The sequence below is a fragment of the Sceloporus undulatus genome, chromosome 3, assembly GCF_019175285.1.
Source record: "Sceloporus undulatus isolate JIND9_A2432 ecotype Alabama chromosome 3, SceUnd_v1.1, whole genome shotgun sequence".
NCBI lineage: Eukaryota > Metazoa > Chordata > Lepidosauria > Squamata > Phrynosomatidae > Sceloporus > Sceloporus undulatus.
Window position 1 is genome coordinate 62,353,418 of NC_056524.1, and position 23,554 is coordinate 62,376,971.

Here is a 23,554-nt window from a genome sequence, read left to right on the forward strand (position 1 = left end):
GGCGACTCGCAAGGGATGCTGGGAGCTGTAGTTTTCGAGCCCGGCCCGGGGGGGACTGGTGTGTGCGCTTGTTCCCCCGCCAGGGCCCCGCGCGCAAGGCCTCGACGCCCGAGTTGGGAGCCCAGGGCCGCCGAGCAGCGCGGAGGGCGAGCGAGGAGAGAAGGGCCAGAGGGGAGAGCGTCTGGGAAGAGGAAGGGGGCTGGCGGGGGGTTTCTGTGACGGAGGCTGAGGGCGGCGGCGGCGGCCGGTGAGTCCTTGTTGGCGCGCGCGCGAAAGGAAGGAAGGACGGACGGAAGGAAGGGGGGCCGTTGGGGAGAAGGAAGGCAGGAAGGCTGGCGCCGGCGTATCCGGGGGTGGGAAGGGGGGGTCGCGGCCGCCTCTTCCTCGCTCCTTGTGTTTTGTTTCCGTTTCTGGCCCGCGCGGCGCCAGCCTCATTTCCGTTCCGAGTTCAAACAACAAGGAGGCGCCCAGGAGGAAGAGGAAGGAGAAGGGGAAGCCCCGGCCGGCACAGCTTCTTCCTCCCCCTCGCCTTCTCTGTCAGGGGACCAAGGAGCCCCTCTTGCCAGACCTTGCGAGGCCCCGGCCCTTTCCATCCCTCTCAACCACAACCACACACACACAGAGACACAGACTCACACTCACAGGGGGCTTTGTGTTGGCTTGGGGGGTGTTTGAGTGTCAGATAGGAAGCGCCTCTTGAGTATTCCCTGCCTCAGAAAACCCTGTGGAAGGAATCCCCGGAGGGCCCAGGGCTCCGCAGGCAGCTTCAAGGCAGAGAGAGAGAGAGACACACTCAAATAATAACAACAACATTGTATTATTTGTATCCCGCTCTCTGTCCTGGAGCAAGGCACTCTGAGAGGCTCACACTAAAACGCCCACCTACAATACACAAAATTACAACACCCCCCTTAAAAAGAATTAAAAGAGTTTTAAAATCAGTTTATAATATATAATGAACCTAAGAATAAGGCATAAATCGAGGGTCCCCTTGAAGCACAAACAAATACCCATCAGCAGTTAATTTGGCCAGTTTCTATCAAGCACAAATACACTCATCCCTCTATATTTGCAGCTTTGATTATTCACCAATTTGGTTAATGTGTTCTCTCTAGGAATATCTAGGTCCTCCTCCAGGGCAACTCTATGGTCAACTTGAACTACAAGTTGCACTGAAAGACTAGAGAGAACTCTACTAGGCCCTTGTAGCTCCTCCAGGGCAGTCCTAGGGTCAGCCTCTGTCTGTTGCAATGGAGGACCCAGAGATCCCTAGAGAGGTGTCCTTTCAGGTTAAAAACATGGTGTTTTTGTTATTTGCGGTTTTTCCATAGTCCTGGGGGTCTTGTGCCCCTCCTAACCCTAGTGAATATGGAGGGACAAGTGTAGTAGTGGGACAATAGCATGGCGGGACACTAACCAGCGTTTGCAAAACCAACTTCTTGAGTATTTCCTGCCTAAGGAAACCCTGTGAGATTCATGGGGTCCCCATCATAAGTCGATGGGCTGCTTGAAGGCATGAAACAGAAACCAATTAACTTGGCCAGTTTCTCATAAGCCCAAGTAGCACTGAGACAACAGATGACAGCGCATTTGAAGCAGTATGGGCAAAAGCACCTCTGAGTATTCCTTGACTAAGGCTCTATCCGTACTTTGGAAATAATCCGTTTTGACATCACTTTAACTGCCATGGCTCAGTGCTGTGGAATTCTGGGAATTATAGTTTATTGCCCTCTGACAGAAGTCTAAATGCCTCACAAAACTACAATTCCCAGAACTCTAGCATTTCTGTGCTGTGGGTGCAGCCTAAGAAAACCCTGTGAAAAAACTACTTGAAGGTGCAGACAGACACACATCATTTCATAATTTAATAGATCTGCTGTATTTTCAGAGGAAGGAACTCAAAACCACCACCTGAGTATTCCTTGCCTAAAGAAACCCTATTCGGCAGCCATATGACAACAGGGACTTGGAGGCACACACAGCATATGCCCACCTGTGTGAATTTCAGTAGCTATCATTACTAGTACAATATCATCCGAAATCCATAAAAGTGATGTTTTTGTCTGTTTTGTGCATTTTGGGATGATACTGTACTTTGCTAAATGGGCAACATGGCTACCTCTGAATGTATCATTATTGGTTTCATAAAAGTTGCATGAGCGATTAGAGCCCTTCTAGGATATTTGTCCTTTCATAAGAGGTACACAGTACTGGTGTTTCATCTTATTCCTGGGACAATACATTTTGCCATCTTATGCACACACTGAGTGTGCTGCCTAGTTTTTTCACTGCACTTGTGCCATTCTTGTCATTCTAATTGTACAGTTTCAGTGGAGCTTCCAGGGAGATGTGTTTAGATTAGGTCTTGTCTTGTGATCACAATTAGACATCACTATGTTGTCTAATAAGGGATCAAAACTTAATGAATGCAGAATATAACCCACTTGCACACCTAGATGAATGCTCAGATTGCAAGATCCCAATACAGCAACTCAGACACCTAGGCAGAAATTGTTTATTCAATTTAAGCTCATCTGTGTTTTGAGTGTTAGCTCCCCCATCCTTACTTAATGAGAGTTTTTGCCACTTGGTTTTTTAATAAGACAGACAGCAATAATTGGCTTAAATCCAGTAACAGTTTGTTGCAATTAAATAACTGGTCAAAATATTTTTAAAGCATTTTTATCTTTATTTGATTTTTTTTTCCAACAAAGCTTTAAAACTAACTGAAATTTTCCCCAGAGTATTTTACACAAATTAGTATGTCCCCAGGGTTATAGACGGATCTCTTCTGGCGGGGTACCCCTCTGTCTTCTATAACTAATCTTAAAGAATCCTCCACACTTGATTTAATAATACAGAAACAGATGACGATTTGGCTATTTTAATGACCTCGCATGTATTTTTGTGTGCTTTTATTGACATTTTGTAACTGTATTGTTCGATTTTATCTGTTGTAATCCCACCTTGATCCTCAGGGAGAGGCGGGAAATTTAAATAATAATAATAATAATAATAATAATTATTATTATTATTATTATTATTATTATTATTATTATTATTGTGTCTGTCCTCAAGGCTATTATTGAAGAAGTTTGCAAGATATGACCCACAAGGTGAAAGAGAAAGGAGGGGGAAGCCAGTTCAAGTACAGTACTATTAACTTGAAGGTTCAGCAGATAAAGCAGAATTATCATATCCACTTACTACTGTTGTTGCCGGTTGGACTGGGGCCCTTTGTTCCTTTCACACGAAGCAACAGATTTGGCCACTTGCAAGATACAGCAGCAGACCCATCTGCTGTAGACTAGCATTGCTCTCACATGGGCCTTATTACAGCGGTGGAAGTGTTAGCAGACAGATTCCAGCAAGACCTCAGAAGGTTGAAGTTTCAGCCCATGTAAAACCATCAATATGCTGCTGTTGGGTTTTTTTAAAAGGATTTAAGAGGATTTATGTTTTGTTTTGTTTTTAAAATATAAGCAGGCCACAAGGTGATGGTTTTGGGAGAGTCAAAGGCAGTTGTTGACCTCTGAGAACAATGGAACAGACTTTATTGTCTTCTCCTTCGGTGTCTCTTTACTTCTAGTCCCAAGCCAGCTGCTGAGGTCCTCTGGAGTGATGGAAATAATCTGGAGGTTGGGTACCAGACAACCTCGGGGATGATGGCTCAAAGATTCATGAACCACTTGTTTCTTTTCTACTTGAATCAGAATACAACCTTAATACACCTAATCTCATATGATTTTGGAACCAAAGTAGAATTGGGCCTTATGGAGATAGGTAGGGTTGCCATAAGTCAGGACCTCCAAACTGGGACAAATGTAGGACAAAATTTTCAAATGGAGGACACATTTTGACAAAATGGAGGACGCTCAAAATTGATGGTTTTTTTTTTAAATTACATATAAATGCATGTTTCTTAGGCATGATAAAAATGGAGGACATTTGGCATTATTCCAAGACAGATGGCAGAAATGTGCTTCCCTTTCTGGCCAAAAACCAGAAGAGGAGGAAGAGTGGAAGAAGCAGAGGAGGAGGAAGCAGAGAAGAAAAAAAAGGAGGAAGAAGAGGAGGAGGAAGAGGAAGAAAAAGGGGAGGAAGAGGGAAAGGATGAGGTGGAGAAGAAGAGGTGGAGAAGAGGAGGAATAAGAGGAAAAAGAGGAAGAAGAAGAGGAGGAGAGGAGACAGAAGAATGGGAGGAGGAGAAAGAAGAAGAAAGACTCTTTCCCCTGCCTTCAAGCCTCCCTAGCCGGCGGAGGAAGCTTCAAGGCAGGGAGGATAAGGGTCTCCCCTCACGGAGAGACCCTTCCTCCCTGCCTTCTAGCCTCCCTGGCCGGCGGAGGAAGCTTCAAGGCAGGGAGGAAAAGGGTCTCCCCTCACGGAGAGACCCTTCCTCCCTGCCTTGAAGCCTCCGTGGCCGGCGGAGGAAGCTTCAAGGCAGAGAGAAAAGGGTCTCCCCGAGGCAAGACCCTTCCTCCCTGCCTTGAAGCCTCCGTGGCCTCCGGGGAAAGCGGCAAGGGAGGGGAAAGGGGCCTTGCCGAGGCGAGACCCTTTCCCCTGGCCCTCCCAGCCCACCTCCCTGGCCGGCGGAGGCGGCCAAGCAGGGAACGAGCCTTGCTGAGGTGAGGCTCTTTTCCGCGCGGGGGGGGGGGGGGGGGGGGGGTCCCGGGGGCGGGGCCAAACCGGGGCGGGACCATGTGGCCACGCCCCAAACCGGGAAAGTCCCGCCCCCAGGCAGGATATGGCAAGCCTAGAGATAGGAGACTAGTGGGGATCGTAAGAGAGAACTATGAAGGAGTTCTAGTTGAATTCCTGGCAAGTTGCTGCCAGTGCTAAGTTAATGAACCAGTGATTTGACTCATATAATTGAGATTTCTATGTTCCTCTCCCTCTGCTTTGCAGACTGATTAAATTATTATTATTTGATGAACTCGAAATTCTTGAAAGATCAATTTTTGATTATATTGGAAATAAACAAACTTTGACAAAACATGATAATTCGGTGTAGAAGGTAGTGTAACAGCTCTGAAGATAGTTTTTTGTGGGTTTTTCGGGCTATGTGGCCATGTTCTAGCAGAGTTTCTTTCTGACGTTTCACCAGCATCTATGGCTGGCATCTTCAAAGAATGCTTTGCCTGAATTCTCTGAAGATGCCAGCCACAGATGCTGGCGAAACATCAGAAAGAAACTCTGCTAGAACATGGCTACATAGCCTGAAAAACCCACAAAAAACTATGGATGCCGGCCATGAAAGCCTTCGACTTTACATAGCTCTGAAGATGATGTTTAATGGTGCATCTTTTAACAGATACTTTTGACAGATAAACTGCTTGAAGCTGATTTCTATAAATTATAGTCATAATTCATGCACTGTATGTTGTCCTACAATTGAAATCAATGCAGAAATGTTTGAAAGATGAGAGCAAAGTAAATATGATACAAAGTAAATATGATGCAAAGAATGACTAGCCAGTGGTTGAAATTGGCAGCAAATTGCAGAAAAATCTGCAAATGTGAAAAGACTGTTTCCTCTGCTAGGGTGTTTATAAAAGAAAGTGCTGCTTAATATTGTCTCTGTTTATCTGGTCAAAAAGTTTTAAGTGGAACTAGCACCCTTATTGTATTATTACTTAGTTGTAGAGTCCCATCATCTCACTGAAGTACAAGTGAGCATGCCAACATTTGTGCCCTAAAACAATCACATGAGAATGTGATAAGACCTATGCTCTTGCTTCCAACTACAGAAGACATGAACCAATAGTTTTGTTTTGCATATAATGTGTGGATAAATCATGTGTTGCTTATTATTTTTCAGGCTACCTCTTGAAATATTTCAGACATGACTAAAAGAGAAGCAGAAGAGCTAATAGAAATAGAAATTGATGGAACTGAGAAACAAGAGTGCACTGAAGAAAGGTATATAAAAAGGTTTTAAAATAAAAGTTTGCAGAGGAAAAACCATTCTGAACTGATGTTGTTTTAGCTTAGAAGGACTAGAGGGAGCTGGATTTTTGATAGTCAGGTGATGAATTTATCCTTTATTTTTCTAGAAGGGTTCAGGTGGGTTCACTCACATTAGAGTCTACAAACTTTTTTTTAAAAAAAACTGTTTTAAAACCTGTTAAAATGAGGTACATCATGTAGACACTAGTCCAGAAATGTTTAAAACTAAAACATTAACATGATACTTTTTAATAAATGCAGTGGAAAACTCTTTTATTTCAGCATTGTTGAGCAGACATATACCACTGCAGAATTTGTGAGTCAGGCTATTGATATCAATGAGCCAGTTGGAAATCTTAAGAAACTGCTGGAACCAAGACTTCAGTGTTCTTTGGAAGCACATGAAATCTGTCTGCAAGATATACAGGTAAAGCAAAACCTTTTTTTATTTAAAGGTTTTTTTATAGAGAGGTGGCTATACTGGGTAAGTTTCTTTGATCTTTTGCCTCTTATTTTATTTTCCAAGATACTAATTTTGCATATATTTATCATTACTGATTTCATAACATGTTACTCTATCTAGAAGGGTATACACTTCAGTTAAGACTGAATTTGACATATCCTGATGTGAAACTTCCTTACTCAACAGGGTTTTTGAACATCATGTTTAATTTATTATATATATATCAGATGTTTTTATCCAAAAAGAGCCTTTATTGCAAACCAGAGTTTTTGAGTAACTTAGGGAAAATAAAATAAGTGTATTCAAGATTTGGGCCTGTTACAGACAGCCAAAATAAAGCTGCTTCGAGTCACTTTGGAAGTATGGTATTTCAATGATACATGCGTCCTAAGAGTCCAAAGGCCGCACCAAAGCCACGCTCCAGTCCTAAGGACTGGAGTGCAGCTTTGGTGAAGCTTCCAGACTCTTAGGACTCATGCATCATTGAAATACCATACCACCAAAGTGACTCGAAGCAGCTTTATTTTGGCTGTCTGTAACAGGCCATGGTTTGTTTTGGAACACACAATTTAAATTCAGACATGCCAATATTAGAAAATTTAAATATTATAACAGGTAGGTCAGTTTACGTCAAGTTGTAAATGCTAAGAGAAGAAAGGCAAAGTTCTTTCTTTTTGTTGAAATACATCATATCTCAGGACATAATACATAACTTCTACTTGGCTTTCAATAAAGATGTCTTTTCTATAAGGGAGTTTTTAAAAGTCCAGATCACATTTCATGGATTATACCCAATCACAACTCTTTGATATCAAACTACTATGCATGCAAGCGATTCAGAAGAGAAAGAGCAGACTGAAAACATATTAGTCACATCTTACAGTATGTCTACAGAGCTGCCTAGCAGACCAAAGGTACTAGCAAAGGTGATAATTATTTTGGCAGATCTTCAAATCCAAAAGATGCAGTCAGGAAATGATGATCTGCTGCTATTTTGACAGACCAGAATGCTTATATTAACTACAGTTGAACTACTGGCCATTTTCTCTGTCCCACCACCCTCATAAGCACATCTTGTTGGAACATGGGAGCTTATTCTTGGAGTTGTTTTAACTCACTTCCTAAGGAGGTCACAATCACATACCGTACTCCTTTCTGTCCTACGGCAGTGGTTCTTAACCTTTGGTCCTCTAGATCTTTGAGAGTTCAACTCTCAGAATTCCTGAACAATGATCATACTGACTGGGATCAAAACATCTGGAGGCCCAAAGGTTGAGAACCATTGTATCTACAGACAGATGAAAACTTAATATATATCATTTAAATGGCTTTGATTCTATAGATATTTTATGTATGTTTGAGTAATTTTGGGGGATTGGTATATTTCCATCTTTGAATTTCTATTTGTATTTGTTTTGATTGCTATAAACTGCCTTGAGTCACAGTTCCAAGAAAAAGGCAGAATATAAATGAATAAATAAATAATACAAGTATATGGTACATCATTGATGAGGATCCAGGGAGATGCCTTTGCTAGATCTCACTTGTTCTGCCAGAATCATCATTCTTTACTCTGCATTGATCACAAAATGTAATTGTGTAGAATGTTTAATGTGAAATAAAAGTATTGCTTTTAAAAATGAGAATCCTCTTTAACTAAAGAAACAAACAAACAAAAAGATTGCCAGTATCAGTATTTAGCACAAACAGACTTAACAATTTCTTAATTTGTTCTTTATTATCAAGCTGGATCCAGATCGCAGTCTCTTTGATCAAGGTGTGAAAACAGATGGAACAGTGCAGCTTAGTGTCCAAGTAATATCGAGGCAAGGTAACAAACCAGTTCTTTAGATACTTAATGTTGTTGTTATTGTGTGCCTTCAAATCATTTCGCACTTATGTGGTGAACCCTATCATGGGGTTTTCTTGGCAAGATTTGTTCAGAGGAAGTTTGCCATTCCCTTCCCCTGAGGCTGAGAGAGGGTGATTGTCTAGGGTCACTCAGTGGGTTTACATGACAAAGCTGGGAGTCAAACTCTGGTATCCAGAGTCATAGTGGAAGAGATAAAGGAAATGAAGTTCCACGTGCTGTTGATGGTCCACAAACTTTATTATCTTAAAAAGCCCAACACGTTTTGACCTTGTCACAAATTGTCCTTCTTCAGGGGCTATTGTAAAATGAATAAAAGTACATTTATTATAGTTGTGGTCTTGGGACAACACATAAATCATCTCTAAAAACATAATTTCTTAAAAATCAAATATCTATTATCAATATTATCATATACATATTTATTACCAGAGATTTCAAGCGTTTCAGTCTGCATTCTCAACAAAGTGAACACTCTGAGTATTAGAAGGAAGGGACTAGGACTACCAATGAGTTCATATTTATGGATTTTGGAAGTAACATCATCGAAGAGAACCAATGAGAAGATACATGATGCAATCTGTCCATAAAGTTACTCAGTTCTGTCCTATCTAGCTGATACAATATTGAAAATTCTTTTTAGCCATTTATTGCAAAATTTTATATAAGAGATTGTATTTCCAAATCTTCATTCATACCCTCTGGTTTTAAGTTTAAAAATCTACTTTTCCTCTTTCTTTTTAAAAACAATTCTCATTTTTATTATTTATCACCTCCAGTACCCAAAAATTATGTCACGTGGGACTTCATTTCCTTTATCTCTTCCGCTGTGAATATGTGCTTTCCAGCTCTTTGTTTTGTGCCATAGTCATAGTCCCAACACTCAGACCACTGGCTCCATGCTTCCTCTAAACATGGTGTCATGTGTTGAAATATTTTAAAATTTTAATTGTTGTATTGGTATTATGGATTTCATTACAAACTGATTATATAGCAGGAAATTATGCATGCACCCGCACCTTACACGGCATTCAGCTTATGCTGAAGCCGTGGCATGGTAAAAACAGTGGTGTGTGCACCACGCCGTATCACATGCACTTTTTCCCCCGCATAAGGAAAGAGCCCACTGTACTACAGTGCAATGGAAACATCATGGTTATACATATAAGTGAGGGCTCAAATGATACGTTTAGTAATTTGAATTTCATTTAGCATTTTGAAATGTTTTGTAGTCAACTGTAGACTTAGATCTCATGTCATTTTTATACATAATTGTATGAGAAAAATTTAAATCTTGAAGCCAAAGCTTGTTGATTGTTTTTAATGTAGACAGTCAGGTAGAGTCAGTATTGGTGAACATTGAATTCAAAATTTATAAAGGCCTTTTCTGAGACACTTAAAAATCACATTATTTACAGAATCTTTCCCTGTACTGGATCAATCAGTGTCCCTAAATTTCAGACATTGAATCAAAAGGTTTCCCAAAAAATCTATTGAATGTTTTATCCCTGGGGTATTCTAGTATTGAAAAAAAATCCTGTGCTGTTTGTCAGCAGACCATAATACAGTGAAACAGATGTGAGGCGCTTTAGCTTTCTGGGGACATTGGCCTCATTCCATGGAAATTGGAATTTCTTGCAGTGATGCACACTGAAATTCATTGCATTTAGGAAATATTCCACCATATACAAAATATATGCTTGGGTTGGTAGTTTGTTTTGTTTGCTTTTACTTTGCCTCCTTGCAGAGAACACACTTTATTCTTCTTTGACAAACTCTTCTTGGGTATGGGGATGCTCTGCAATATATTGGAATTCTCTTGAGGGTTAGAAAATATTTGCCAATTCACATAATATAAATTTGTTTATTCTATTGTATGCACATTAAATTTGTAGAGTGAAATTTACACCTGTGGTCCAATGGTGCTTTTACTGCTGAAGAATATATGGAATATCAACTGGTTCAGAGTTGTTTAAAAGTTTTTGTAAACATTTCAGACAGCTGCTGGGACCAATGACAATCCCATGAATTCAGGAAAGTGAGCAAAATTTTGAAGAGGACTCTGAAATAAAATGAGTTGCTACCTAGTGTATAAAGAAACAAAACATCTTAATGAGTGTTCAGGATGACAGATTAATGATTTTTCTCTGAATTGTGTAGTCAGATTTTCATTATCAGATTGTGTGAACAGATTAGGAGGGAACTACTGAAGGGTGGTTTGGTCTATAAATTAGTAATTGTTTTTAAATTGTTCATTTATTTTCACTTTCTCTGTACAGGAATAGAACCAAAGTTAAACATTCTCGAAATCGTAAAGCCAGTAGAAACAGTTGAGGTAGTGATTGACCCTGATGCCCACCATACTGAGAGCGAGGAACATCTTGTTGAAGAAACTCAAGTGATAACACTAGATGGGACAAAACATATAACCACCATATCTGATGAAACATCTGAACAAGTAACTCGGTGGGCAGCAGCATTAGAAGGCTATCGTAAAGAACAGGAACGCTTAGGAATACCATATGGTAAGAAACTGTGTGTAGTTTCACATGTGTATCCAACTATACAAATATCTGTTTAACCTTTAGATTTTGTGGTTATTATCACAAAAAGGATGACGGTTAAGTACAATATGCATTCAGGTTCAGCTGTGAATATCTAACTGTATGAGTTCAGCATTGATGCCTCATAAGTGAAAGATGCAAAGCCATCAGTATTGAAGTTTATACTTACTTTTGATAGACTTCGGTGCATTTGAATGTGGCACCATGCGGAGCAGAGATTGATTTCAATCTGATTATTTTCAAACTGTTCAATTACAATAGAGTAGCAGATTTTCAGAAAAAAACGTTTCATTATTGAAGTATTGGGTTTCATTACGTAAGAGTTTTGGAAATCTTTTTAGTCATATTCAGGGTCTTGCTAATTCATGGCTAGATACCAAACACTCCACATTTATTAGCTTCTCTATCAAATATCAGATATTCATAAAAATTACTACTTGTTAGTATAAGAGAGAATAAATATTTTACATACAGAAGGTCCCAGATTCTGTTATAAATCATGAGTGAATGGCTGCTGTCACACTGCAGAAATAAATCACCACTTTAACTGCCATGACTGAATGCTATGACATTTTGGGATTTTTATTTTTATGATATATTTTGCATTCTCTGTCAGAGGTCTGGTTGCCCTACCATACTACAAATCCAAGAGTTCCTTAGCATTGAGTCATGACAGTCAAAGGGGCAAAACAGACAGCTAGAAGCTGTCTAAAGATGGAGTTGGGCCACGGTGAATACATGCTGCAATCCCAATCATTTTGAAGCCAGCTGAAAAAGGAGCGGCAAAAATCAACTCCTTTTTTGACTATGGAAAAGGCAGCTTTTCCCACCTTGCTGTGGCCCCATGGCGACTTCAAGCTGCTCTAGTGGTGTTGGTGTAGCTGCCTGACTTCCGAGCAGCTTCAGGGTGGCATGGGAGTGTGTGGCATATAAACTCTGCATTCCCAAGCCACCCAGACAGTGGCTTTAAAGGACCATCTGTTCCAGCCCAAGGTGGTGTCAAACTGCTTTATTGTATGCAGTGTGGGAACAGGCAATGTCATGAAGTGGATGCAGGCATGACCCTTCTACCAAGTGTCCTCTCATTCACACCCTAGTGGTGTATGTTTATACTTCTGGTCAAATTTTTGAGAAAGCTGCAATTTCTCCTTGTGTCTGAATTTGGTTTGCTTGATCCACAATGGATTCAGACAAACCAGAATCAGATGGTGACTTCAGATCCAAGTGTGCTGACTTAGCAGTGGCTCAATATGTTTTCCCATATGTTTTCCCATATTCATAGTTAAAGGAAACAGCTTTGTTCAAAATTACACAGGAAGCTTAAATTCCTTTCTTATTTGCATGGTAGGGGGAGAAGACCTTCAGAAGCATAGATTTATTCTCATTACAACAAATTAAGATTTGTTATAATGCCTGAATATGGCTGATATAATGCTGTTTCATAAATTGGTCAGCTTAATCAATATTTTGACTGTAGGTCTTGGAGAAGTGACTATATAAAAGTAATTAACTTCTGCAGATTAGCTCCATTGTTTCATAATTTGAATTGTACTTTCACCACAGAAGTTTCTATTCCATTCAGTCCCCTTGCAGCCCACTATGCCTCTCTGAAACTTGCTCCCTTTGGAGCATGTTCAAGGGGGCTGCATAAGTGGATGGTGATTATCTCCTTCTAGTGGGTGAATATTGTTGGATTTCATCAAGTATCTTTTAAGACAGTTAATCCTGACAAAGCAACTTGCTAACGTGATTTCTAAAGCTATGGGTAAAAATGAAAGAAATTAGAAAATATGTTTTTTGATCATTATAATAGATTATGTACCAGACATCATTTTGTTTACTTACATGTTTGAACTACATGAAATTGCTTTCTTTGGGGTTGTTATGATGTTTTTCATTACTATAAAAATGAATCTTTGCTGAAACGTTGAAAAAATTCTTCTACTATTTCTTTTCTTTCTTAGACCCAGTACAGTGGTCAACTGACCAGGTACTACACTGGGTAGTATGGGTGATGAAGGAATTCAGCATGACTGACATAGACCTCAATACTCTTAGTATTCCTGGGAGAGAATTGTGCAGCCTCAGTCAAGAGGACTTCTTTCAGAGGGTCCCTCGGGGAGAAATCCTTTGGAGCCACCTTGAACTTCTTCGAAAATGTATATATTTTTTCAGCAAATATATTGATAATTTTTGAAGTAAACAGTATTTGTATCATGTCAGTCCTAGGTATAAAGCAATTTATGCAGGTACTGAATATGTCTTAAATGCTACTACCAATTTGAGACCATGTATGTACAGTCGACCCTTCTTATACACAGATTTTTATACACTGATTTAAGCATCCACAGTTTGAAAATGTTCCAAAAAAGTATAAATTTCAAATATCAAACCTTGATTTTCCATTTTTTATAAGGGACACCATTTTGCTATGTTATTATATTTAATGGGACTTGAGCATACACTGATTTTGTTATCCATGGTACATCTTGGAACCAAACCCCAGCGTATAACAAGGGTCCACTGTAGTTCAAAATCATTCTCCACTCCTCCTTCAACACCTCTTGCATGGCATTTATACTTCTGTGGTTCTAGTGTTAATATTATTTTAAAATTTGGCAGTTTGGTTTGTTCATTCTTATCTCATATTTTCAATAAAAATGTCACTATAGTGTGGTCATGGCATTTATTTTTTAAAAGTGTTATTTTTCTTGTAATCTTGCAGATGTGTTGGCTAGTCAGGAACACTCTGGAGAAATAGCAACAGTTACTATTGATCAACGTAAGTTGTCCTTTCATATTTTTAAAACTAAGAAAACATGTTTTCAAGCTATTTTAAACTTTGATAGAAATTATGATTCCATAATTAACTGTTGTTTTTTTTTAAAAAAAAAAATACATGCTCTCTGTACTTATACCGGTCCTTCTGCAAGGCACTTTGGAAGGAAAACCTTTTTTTTCTATGAGTGCTTCAAGTGCAGGTTCTGGGGTATGCATGCAGCCTACAGGTTATGTTTTGCCCATCTCTGACTAGTTGTTTGAAAATCTATGTCTGACACATTTTTTAAAAATCATAACATTGGTTTCTGGGTTCACAAGAACTGGATAACACTATTAAAAATATTTGACCTCTACTTTCATTCATTTTTAAGTTCAGTTGTATAGTACGTACACATTGCTAAAGTTTAAGAAACAGTGCCCATAATTCAGATGCACCAACATCATATAATAATATAGTGGATCTGCTCCAGCAGCAGGCTAACAATCGGCAGACTGGAGCATGTGCAGCTTCTCATGCCCCATATTATTCAGTGGAGGTGTGTGCACGCAGATGCGCTGACACAGACACATGCACATCACCACCTGCTGAGTAATATGGCACATGACTATCTGTGTTTTTACCATCTGTAGGGGGCTCCAGAACCAAACCCCATTGTGTAGGTTATGACAATTACCTAGGTTTGAAGTAGGAAACCATAATAGATTCATGTCAGAAATTTTTAATACCTTGGAAGGCGCATCTGCATTATACTGGAATTGCAATTTGTTCATGTGCTTCTGCCACATATTTGTAATTTTATTGTCTAATTTTTTTCTCTGTAGCTGTGCAGATTATACCAGCTTCTGTACAGCCTTCTACTCCAACTACCATTAAAGTCATAAATAGTAATGCAAAGGCAGCAAAAGTGCAGAGAGCACCAAGGATTTCAGGAGAAGATAGAAGTTCACCTGGTAACCGAACAGGTATTTTTTTTTTTCAAAAACCAAAAGTCTATAAATATACTCACATTTACCTTTAGGACTAATTGTAAAATTGATAGGGTCCCAAAGTTAAGACAAATGTCAATTTTATTTGGATAGTGTCAATGTTTCCTTTTCACATAAGACATGAGGAAGTTGTACTTGAAGAGTATATGCTATCCAGTTACAAGAAGCAAAAGTAAATGGTGACAGAAATAGAGTATGAATCCTGAATGCAACTGTTCAATAAATTGTGTTCATGAAGCAGAAGAATTACTACAATAATCAAAGCAGATAAATAGAAGGTGACAACAAAAAGGAAGAAAAAGAGACCTCTTCTACAGGATCTGAGAAATCAAAGGAAAATTTAAACGAAGAGTGGGAATGCTCTGCAACTAGCAGGGGAACATATTACATGACCATATGATGGAAACAACTCACAGTAAAACTATATAAAAGAGATGAAAGGATAATAGATTCATTTGAGAAAAAACTATCTGAAGAGGAACTTCCAATTTTAGAAAGTGAAGTGGAAGCTGTGCTCAGAGAACCTATGACAAATAAATAACCAAGAATAGATGGCATACAGTAAAGCTGCTTCAGTCTGCAGTCTTGGCTGTGGTCCCCAAAAGGATGTTGTGATTGAGATAAATTATTTTGCAGAACATAAAAAGGGTATCTAAGTGAATTCAGGGGTTCAGACAGTGACCTTCAGCATATTTACTCAAAAAAAGTCCTACTGGACTTCCAAATAGAACATGTTTATATCTGACTGCAAGTCTTTCTTTTCCTATGAGGAAGAAAAGTGGGAAGGTGTCTAAAAGCAGAGTGGATATACAAAGAATTTTCAGATCAGGTGAGATTGAATTAGAGGAAGGTGGAAATCCCCAAAGAGGAATACAAACAACTAGCCAGGACTTGTAGAGGGAACATCAGAAAAGAGAAAGTTCAGAATTGCCTCAGGCTTCCTGGAGAGACTAAAAATAATGAAGGGGAGGGGTTGGCTGTGCTTGGAGGAAGAGGAACATGGAAATGGTGAGACCACAATGTAGAGAAGATGATGAAAATGCTAATAGGAGATGGAAAGCGCCAAGCAGTTCATTATCTTCTTTGCCTCAGTTTTCTCCTAAAAGGAAAACTGTTCTAACTGCTGAAAATAGAACAAAAGATGCAGTAAGAATATAGCAACCCAAAATAGGTAAAGAGGTAGTAAAGGAATATATCTAACTACGCTCCGTGAATTCAAGTCTCCAGGGCTTGGATGAATTGTATCCAAGGCTGCATCTACACCACAGAATTGATGCAGTTTTACACTCCTTTAACTGTCATGGCTCAATACTATGGAATTTTGGGAACTGCAATTTTGTGAGATATTTTGTCTTCTCCATCATAGGGTTCTGGTGCCACAACAAACTACAAATCTCAAGATTTCATACAATAGAACCATGACATTTAAAACAGTGTCAAGCTGCATTAATTCTGCAGTGTCGCAGCAACCCAAGATTACTAAAAAACTTGCAGATGTAATCTTTGAGCCACTGTTAATTATTTCTGGGAATTACAGGATAGAGGAGAGGTTCCAGCAGAATGGAGGTGGACCAGTGTTGCCCCTGTCTCTCTCTCTCTCTCTCTCTCTCTCTCTCTCTCTCTCTCACTCTACACACACACACACACACACACACACACACTGCATTCTAGAAAGAAATGCTCTGAATTCTAAGAGCCAACATGGGTTGCTCAAAAGGAAGTCATGCCAAACTAACTCTTACCTTCTTTTTTGATGAAGTTACAAGCTTTGTACATCAATAGAGCTTTTGAAAATATCCCAATGGTAACCTAGCAGGCAAGCTATTGGGCTGTGGGCTAACCAGTGCTGCTGTTAAGAGGATTCATAATTGGTTGACCAAGTGAACCAAGAGAGTATTTACCAATGGTTCCTCTTCATCTTGAAAAAGGTGACTGGTGGATTGCCTCAGTGTCTTGCCCTGGACCCGGTGTTAACAGCTTTATAAATGTCTTAGACAATGGAATAGAACTGCAGAACATACCAAGTAGGGTTGCAGGGTTGTGAATACCCCAGAAGACAGGAACAGAATTCAAAATTACTTTGATAGATTGAAAAAGGTCCAGGAGTCTTAGTAGACCAACAGTTAAATGTGAGTCAACAATGTGATTCAGTGACCAATACAATGCCAATGTAATTCTGGGCTGCATCAGAGGGAGTGTAGTGTCCAGATCAAAGGATGTAATGATACCATGTTGTTATCCTTTGGATCTTGCATGGAATACTATGCTCAGTTCTGGGCAACACAGGTTGGAACATGTTCAGAAGAGGGTGATCAAACTCATGAAAGATCTGGAAACCAAGGCCTATGAGAAATGGCCTAATGAGCTGGGTATGTCTGGCTTAGAAAAGATTGAGAGGTGATGTAATCATGTTTAAGCACCTAAAGAGATGTCATGTAGAGGATGGAGCAAGCTTGTTTCCTACTGCTCCAGAGACTAGAACATGAGTCAGTGGATCCAAATTACAAGAGAAGAGATTCCACTTAAACATCAGGAAGAACACTGGTAGCCATTCTATTTTGTTTTTGTCAGATGTCTCCTGGAGTACTGTGTCCAATTCTGGACACCACAATTTAAGAATGATATTGACAAGGTGGAACATATCCAGAGAAATGTGACTTAAGATTTTCAAAAGTCTGGAAAACAAGGCTTGTGAGAAATAACTTAGGGAGTTGGATCTCTAGCTTGGAGAAGAGGTGAGAAGCTTCTTGACAGCCATATTCAAATATTTGAAGGGATGTAATGCAGAAGGTGAAACAAGCTTGTTTGTTTGTTTGTTTGTTGTTTTTGCTTCCCCAGAGACTTGAATGAGAACAATTGGAGTCAAATGATCAAAAAAAGATATCCCAGCTAAAAAATAGGATGAATGGTTTAACAATGGAATAGACTGCCTTGGAGGTCCTTCTTGGAGGTCTTTAAACAGAAGTTGGATGAACATACCTCAAGAGTGCTTTAGTTATGCAGTGCGCCTGTGTCATATGCGCAGGGCGCAAGGGTCGGCACGTGCCATTCGGATGAATGGGGCGCACGCCCATGGTGCACACGCGCCACTGCGCCATCGCATGCACAAGCCCCATTCATTTGAATGGAGCTTGAGCATGCACGGTATTTGGCTTACTTGGGGGGGGTCCAGAACGGATCCCCCGCGTAAGCCAAGGACAGACAGTATATTCCTACATGGTAGATGCTTGGAATAAATGGTCCTTGCAGTTTCTTACAACTCTGATTCAATTACGTGTTTTCTGATCTATTTGCATATTTAAAAGTTAAGTTTGGAAAGTGTTTGCATTGACTACTTGCTAGAGAACAAATCCAATTTAATGAAGACGTTTTAAAAAGTATATTTTAAATTATATTTTTAAAATGCAATTTGCAGACTTAGAACTTTATCGCACAGGCCCTGGAACGGGCCTGTCGTGTTCTAAAAGGAAACGCTATGGCGACAGGAAGCGGCAAAGAACACTGTTTACTGCACAGCAAGAATAATGCCACTGCCGCCGATTGTTCCCATCGCGTTCCGGATGTGTTCCCCAGGGGGTGATTTTCAGGGACGCTTGAGAAGCGTTCCTGAAAATTACCCCCTCTGGGACGCATCTGGAATGTGATGGGAATGATTGGCGGTGGCAGTGTCAGCGTTCTTGCTGTGCAGTAAACAGCGTTCTTTACCGCCTCCCGTCCCCATAACGTTCCCCTTTAGAACGTGACAGGCCCGTTCCAGGGCCTGTGCGATAAAGTTCATTGATACACTATTACTGTTGATTTCAGACTGCTTCAGACAAATTTTTTGACATTAACTGTTTAATGTTATTAGGACTAAATAAAATGTCACTAAAAGGTAGTTACCTTCTGCAATAATGAAAATGTTTAGCAAGCTAGATATTAACCACATATTTAGCAAACTTTATAGGTAATATCTAACCTGAAGAGTTTAGATCACTGAAAGTCCTATTCACTTTAGACATTTAATTGGTCCTAATAAGTGTGTTTTTCTCTATGTATGCATGGTAACAGACGTACACAGCTACCTGTTTATTTTTCTTTACAGTTTATTGAACTTGTTCAGATTAAATTTATACTTAGATGAAAGTCTTGATATATTTTTCTTTACTTATTTTTTTCCTTCTCGATAGGAAATAATGGTCAGATCCAGCTATGGCAGTTCTTGCTTGAGCTTCTGACTGATAAAGATGCTCGGGATTGCATTTCATGGGTTGGTGACGAAGGGGAATTCAAACTAAATCAACCAGAGCTGGTTGCACAGAAATGGGGTCAACGAAAAAATAAGCCCACTATGAACTATGAGAAGCTCAGTCGTGCTTTACGGTAAGTCAAGAGCACATTGTTATTTTTGTTTAAACAAAGATTTATTTATTGTAAAAATATTTATTTAGTTATTTAGGGAAGAGTTTAGGGGGAAGAGCCCAATTATTATTATTATTATTAACCTTTATTTATGAAGCACTGTAAATTTACACAGTGCTGTACATACAATCTTTTTAGTTAGACGGTTCCCTGCCCTCGGGCTTACAATCTAAAAAGACATGACACAGAAGGAGAAGGGAGTGGTGGAGGGAAAGGGTAAGAGGTCTAGCAGTTCCTCTCTACCTCCAAGGCCTGGGCCAAGGCAGATGGACTGGAGGGAGGGCTTGGCTTCATTAGTCTCCTGGCAGAGCTAATGGAATGGCCCTCTTTCCCATTTATCTCTACTTGTTTCCTCTCTCGCTCTCTTGTTGTGATGACTACTCTCAGATGACAGTACAAGAGTTGTTTGTGGTGGATCAGATCAGTTTTCATCTAGACCAGCATCTTGTTCTAGCAACAGTTACATTGCTATCTCTCTCATAGCTCATCCTCCAAAATGTTGTAGTTATTCACAGTCTTTATGCAGAGATAGTATAATTCTGGTTACCTGGATTCAGTATCCTCTTCTAAATGTATACAGTCAGTTAAGGGCTGTTACCTTAAATAAATTCACTCTGAAAGTAAAACTAGCTGTAATATATGAAAACCATTTAAAAGTAAAATGTACTTGACACCCAAATTTTTGTGAAACTGCTAGTCAGTTTATTGAGGCTGGGTATCAGGAAACTACCACTTCTTCTTCTCCTTCTCCTCCTCCTCCTCCTCCCTCTCTCTCTCTCTCTCTCTCTCTCTCTCTCTCTCTCTCTCTCTCTCTCTATATATATATATATATATATAGTTTACTTATATTTCCCACCTCTCCCTGCAGATCAAGGTGGGATCACAACCAATAAAATGCATACGAAGATAAAAATAGAAAATTAAGTCAATACTAATACCTTAAATAATATTAATACAATAACAACAACAATAAAATTATGGCAGAGTAATAATCATAGGAGTGGAGCTTTATTATAACAAATTTCCTATACAGGGTCGGATGGATAGGCCCACTGGAAAAGATCTGTCATGATTGCCCTTCTTGAAGGCATCAAGGGTGGTAATTAGACAGATCTCTTCCGGTAGGCTCTTCCATAGTTTTGGAGCAGTGACACTAAAGCCTCTTTGGGAAGTTGTTGTTAAATCTAGTTTTTTTATTTTCTAGTAAGTTCTTCCCAGATGTTCTGAGAGTGCAGGGCAGATTGTGTAGGGAGAGGCGTTCCCGTACCTTGGGCCCAAGCCATGTAGGGCTTTAAAGGTAATAACCAACATCTTGTACTGTACCCGGAAGCTAATCGGCAGCCAGTGAAGGGATTTTAAAACAGATGTTATGTGGTCAGACCTAGATGAACCGATGACCAACCTGGCTGCCATATTTTGAACCAGTTGAAGCTTCCGAACCTGCCACAAGGGTAGCCCCATGTAGAGCGCATTACAGAAACCAAGACGAGAGATTACCAGTGCATGTACCACTGCTTCAGGGTATCTTCAGTCCAGGTAGGGACACAGTTGGCGTATCAACCAAAGTTGATAGCAAGCACTCCTGGCCGTCACCTCCACTTGAGATGACAACTGTAGAGATGAGTCCAGGAGTACTCCCAAACTACGAACTTTGTCCCTTACAGGAAGTGTGACCCCATCCAGGACTGGCTGACAAATGCTGCCTATCTTCTGAATATTTATTCATGCTGATGTCTAAAGATTTTGAATCTGATACTTTAGTCTAACATTCAAGTTGAGCTGAAACCTTCAGAGCAGCAGAGCTTGGAAGCATTAATTTTTTCACTGCAGCTTCCAGAATCTTTGAACCAGCATGACTTTTAGAATTGAAATCCAAAGATGTAAGTGTTCTAAGCTTAATATTTTCATGCATATTTTCATGAAAAATTTAACATGTTCAGGGAGAAAGGTTTTGTGATATATCTTAATAATTTAGCTCTTTTTTCCTGTTTAAGTTGGAATTGACAAACAGGTATGCAGAGCTCCACATCTTTGAAGGCTCACCTGGACAGACTATTGTTTTCCTTCCAGTAATAATAATAATAAACCCTTCTGCTTGCCTAGGTATGGAGCTGAACCCTGCCTTCCCCCAAGGTAGACATATTCCTTCCAAATTAAGAACAAGGCCTTAAAATTAAAGGCTTAAATTTACCATAAGAAACAGTTCCTACGTAAAGAGGGCCTGAGGTAGCATCTACATTTATTTGAGAGAGTTCAATAGATTTCATATACTGATGTGTATTCTATTGCTCTATAGAAGTGGTGGCGAACCTACGGCATGAGTGCCAGAAGTGGCACTCAGAGCCCTCTCTGTGGGCACACGCGCTATCACCTCTGCACAGAGTTCACCAGAGTTTGTTACTAGAAAGCCAGAGGGACATGGCACTTTGCAATAAATAAGTGGGTTTTGGGTTGCAGTTTGGGCACTCAATCTCTAAAACGTTTGCCATCACTGCTAGCAAGTCACTGGTTGTTAGAGGGAGGACTTTGACCAAACCTCCAACACTGAATTTGTTCATAACATACTGTTCTTCTGTGTCAGACAGATTCAGTTACTTTTCAAGAACTTTTTCTTTCTTTTTATTTCTCAATGAAGGTATTACTATGATGGGGACATGATCTGCAAAGTACAAGGCAAGAGGTTTGTGTACAAGTTTGTCTGTGACTTGAAGACTCTCATTGGGTACAGTGCAGCAGAGCTGAATCGGCTGGTTACAGAGTGTGAACAAAAGAAACTGGCAAAGATGCAACTTCATGGCATTGCACAACCAGTCACAGCAGTTGCATTAGCTACAGCATCTCTACAAACAGAAAAAGATAACTAAGGACTTGGACCAAAAGCTTGGATGTGTGAGGCCTTTGTTGTAAACTGACCAGTTTCTGGTCTTAAAATGGGAGCTTCTTTTATTCCTTGGCAGTTCAATATGCATGGTTTTTCTACAGAGAATTGAGACTTCCATAAATTTTGACCCTTTTCACTTAAAGGTATATGATTTCATGTATGCTGATGGCACTCTGCAGATTGTTTTACATGAAGGCATTTGTTAATGACAGTCTGGATTTGGTAAGAAACCCCCAAAATTTGTTGGTGCTATGCTATGCCCTACTGTTGTTTTTTCCAGCATTTTATGAAACTGAAGAATTTACAAAACATAAAGCAGTCAATATTTTGAATTTAGTTCTTTGTGCGTCTGTTCTTCAGCTACCAGATGTAATGTAATATATTTACAGTGATAGAGCAGTTTCTACTAGTCATGCTCATTATTATATAAAAATGGAGAGATGTGAGAAGTACCAGGGTCATCAGGTAATTTCTCTGTTCACTAGCAAAAGAAGTGTAATATTAGCAGAACTGAAGACTGCTGCTGAAGAAAGGTATCCAAGTTTTAGTCCAACAAGGTCAAAAACTAATTATGACTATTTTGATATAAAATGTAGATAAGATGCATATTTGTGGGAAAGTGCTTAATTACCTTGAGAGACCTTGCTAAGTTTAATCTCTGGCAATATTTTTTTCCCCTGTTAGGAGATGCTATCTCTCATCCAAAGAATAGGTTTGTTTTGTTTCAATTTACACTGCAGAGTATATCAGCTGATTCTGCATATACTTGCACTGTAGCTGACTTTGAATGGAAGACTTATGTTAATCACAGATAGAAGTCCTTTCTTGTATTTAGAAGCAAAACATAATCTGCAGCTAAAATGGTAAGAAATGGAAGTTTCACTTCCTTATGTTATATAGACCACCGTATTAAAATAAAAATGCGGTTTCTTTCTTTAAATTACTTGGTTTCCAAGCTGTTGTTTTGGTGCTTTGGAAATAAAAGGGTGTGTTATTATACAGACTAAACAATGTAGTTCAGTGATTTGATAATATTTTAAGATGTGAGATACAGTTTATATACAGAGACAGTGATACTAATGCTTTGTTTACTCTTGCATGTTCATTATGGGCTTTTAGGCACCATATAAAACCTGAAAAAACATGATGGGCTTTTTGGCACCATATAAAACATTCATTGGCATACTTTTGTTTCTGTTTCACCTTATACTTGTGGGGGGAGAGAGAGAGTGTGTGTGTGTAAGTAAAATGGGCTTTTTTATTAATAATAATTAAATGAACATACCTATTAGAAATTGTGATTCACTTAATAGACAGTAAAAGTGCAAGTATTATATAGTGCATTTTAAAATAATTTATTATTTTGCTAATCATTCAGAATTGAGCATCAGACTTAGAGTATTTTGCAGTGAACATAAAATATGTTTATGCTTATCTCTGGGACATTAGGTTATTGCTGTACTTACTTTAAGAGTTCCATTGATTTCCAAGGACCTAGCTGTAGTTTTCTTGTAGAAAACATAAGAGAAACATTCTGTGGTCCTGAAATATCATCTTAGGCAAAGAAAGCATTTAACGTATTATGTTTAGTTAAGTCCAGTGGTGACTTGCTGTAGGTAATAGAATTCAGGGTTCTATTTCATTCTGCCATTCAAACTAAC

The 23,554-nt window shown here is 39.4% G+C and overlaps 1 protein-coding gene across 2 annotated transcripts; it reads left to right on the forward strand.

Annotated features, from left to right (window-relative positions):
- Window positions 1-31: 31 nt before the first annotated feature.
- On the forward strand, window positions 32-23,078 carry GABPA (GA binding protein transcription factor subunit alpha). 2 transcript variants are annotated; one of them, XM_042460719.1, is made up of 11 exons: window positions 32-247; window positions 3,340-3,345; window positions 5,816-5,919; window positions 6,229-6,373; window positions 8,156-8,240; window positions 10,559-10,804; window positions 12,808-13,002; window positions 13,569-13,625; window positions 14,447-14,587; window positions 18,781-18,973; window positions 21,648-23,078. In XM_042460719.1, the coding sequence occupies exons 3-11, from the start codon at window positions 5,843-5,845 to the stop codon at window positions 21,874-21,876; spliced, it is 1,368 nt and encodes a 455-aa protein (XP_042316653.1). In that variant the 5' UTR covers window positions 32-247; window positions 3,340-3,345; window positions 5,816-5,842; the 3' UTR covers window positions 21,877-23,078. The 2 variants fall into 2 exon arrangements, with proteins under 2 accessions (XP_042316653.1, XP_042316652.1); XM_042460718.1 differs by lacking the exon at window positions 3,340-3,345 and having other exon boundaries at window positions 33-247; window positions 5,819-5,919.
- Window positions 23,079-23,554: the final 476 nt, after the last annotated feature.

Bases quoted from the DNA above. Each gene is read 5' to 3' on its own strand.
- GABPA (XM_042460719.1), top strand. From the start codon at position 5,843: ATGACTAAAAGAGAAGCAGAAGAGCTAATAGAAATAGAAATTGATGGA. The intron at 8,241-10,558 runs GTAACAAACCAG...TTCTCTGTACAG, and splicing joins CCAAGTAATATCGAGGCAAG to GAATAGAACCAAAGTTAAAC. The intron at 18,974-21,647 runs GTAAGTCAAGAG...TTCTCAATGAAG, and splicing joins AAGCTCAGTCGTGCTTTACG to GTATTACTATGATGGGGACA.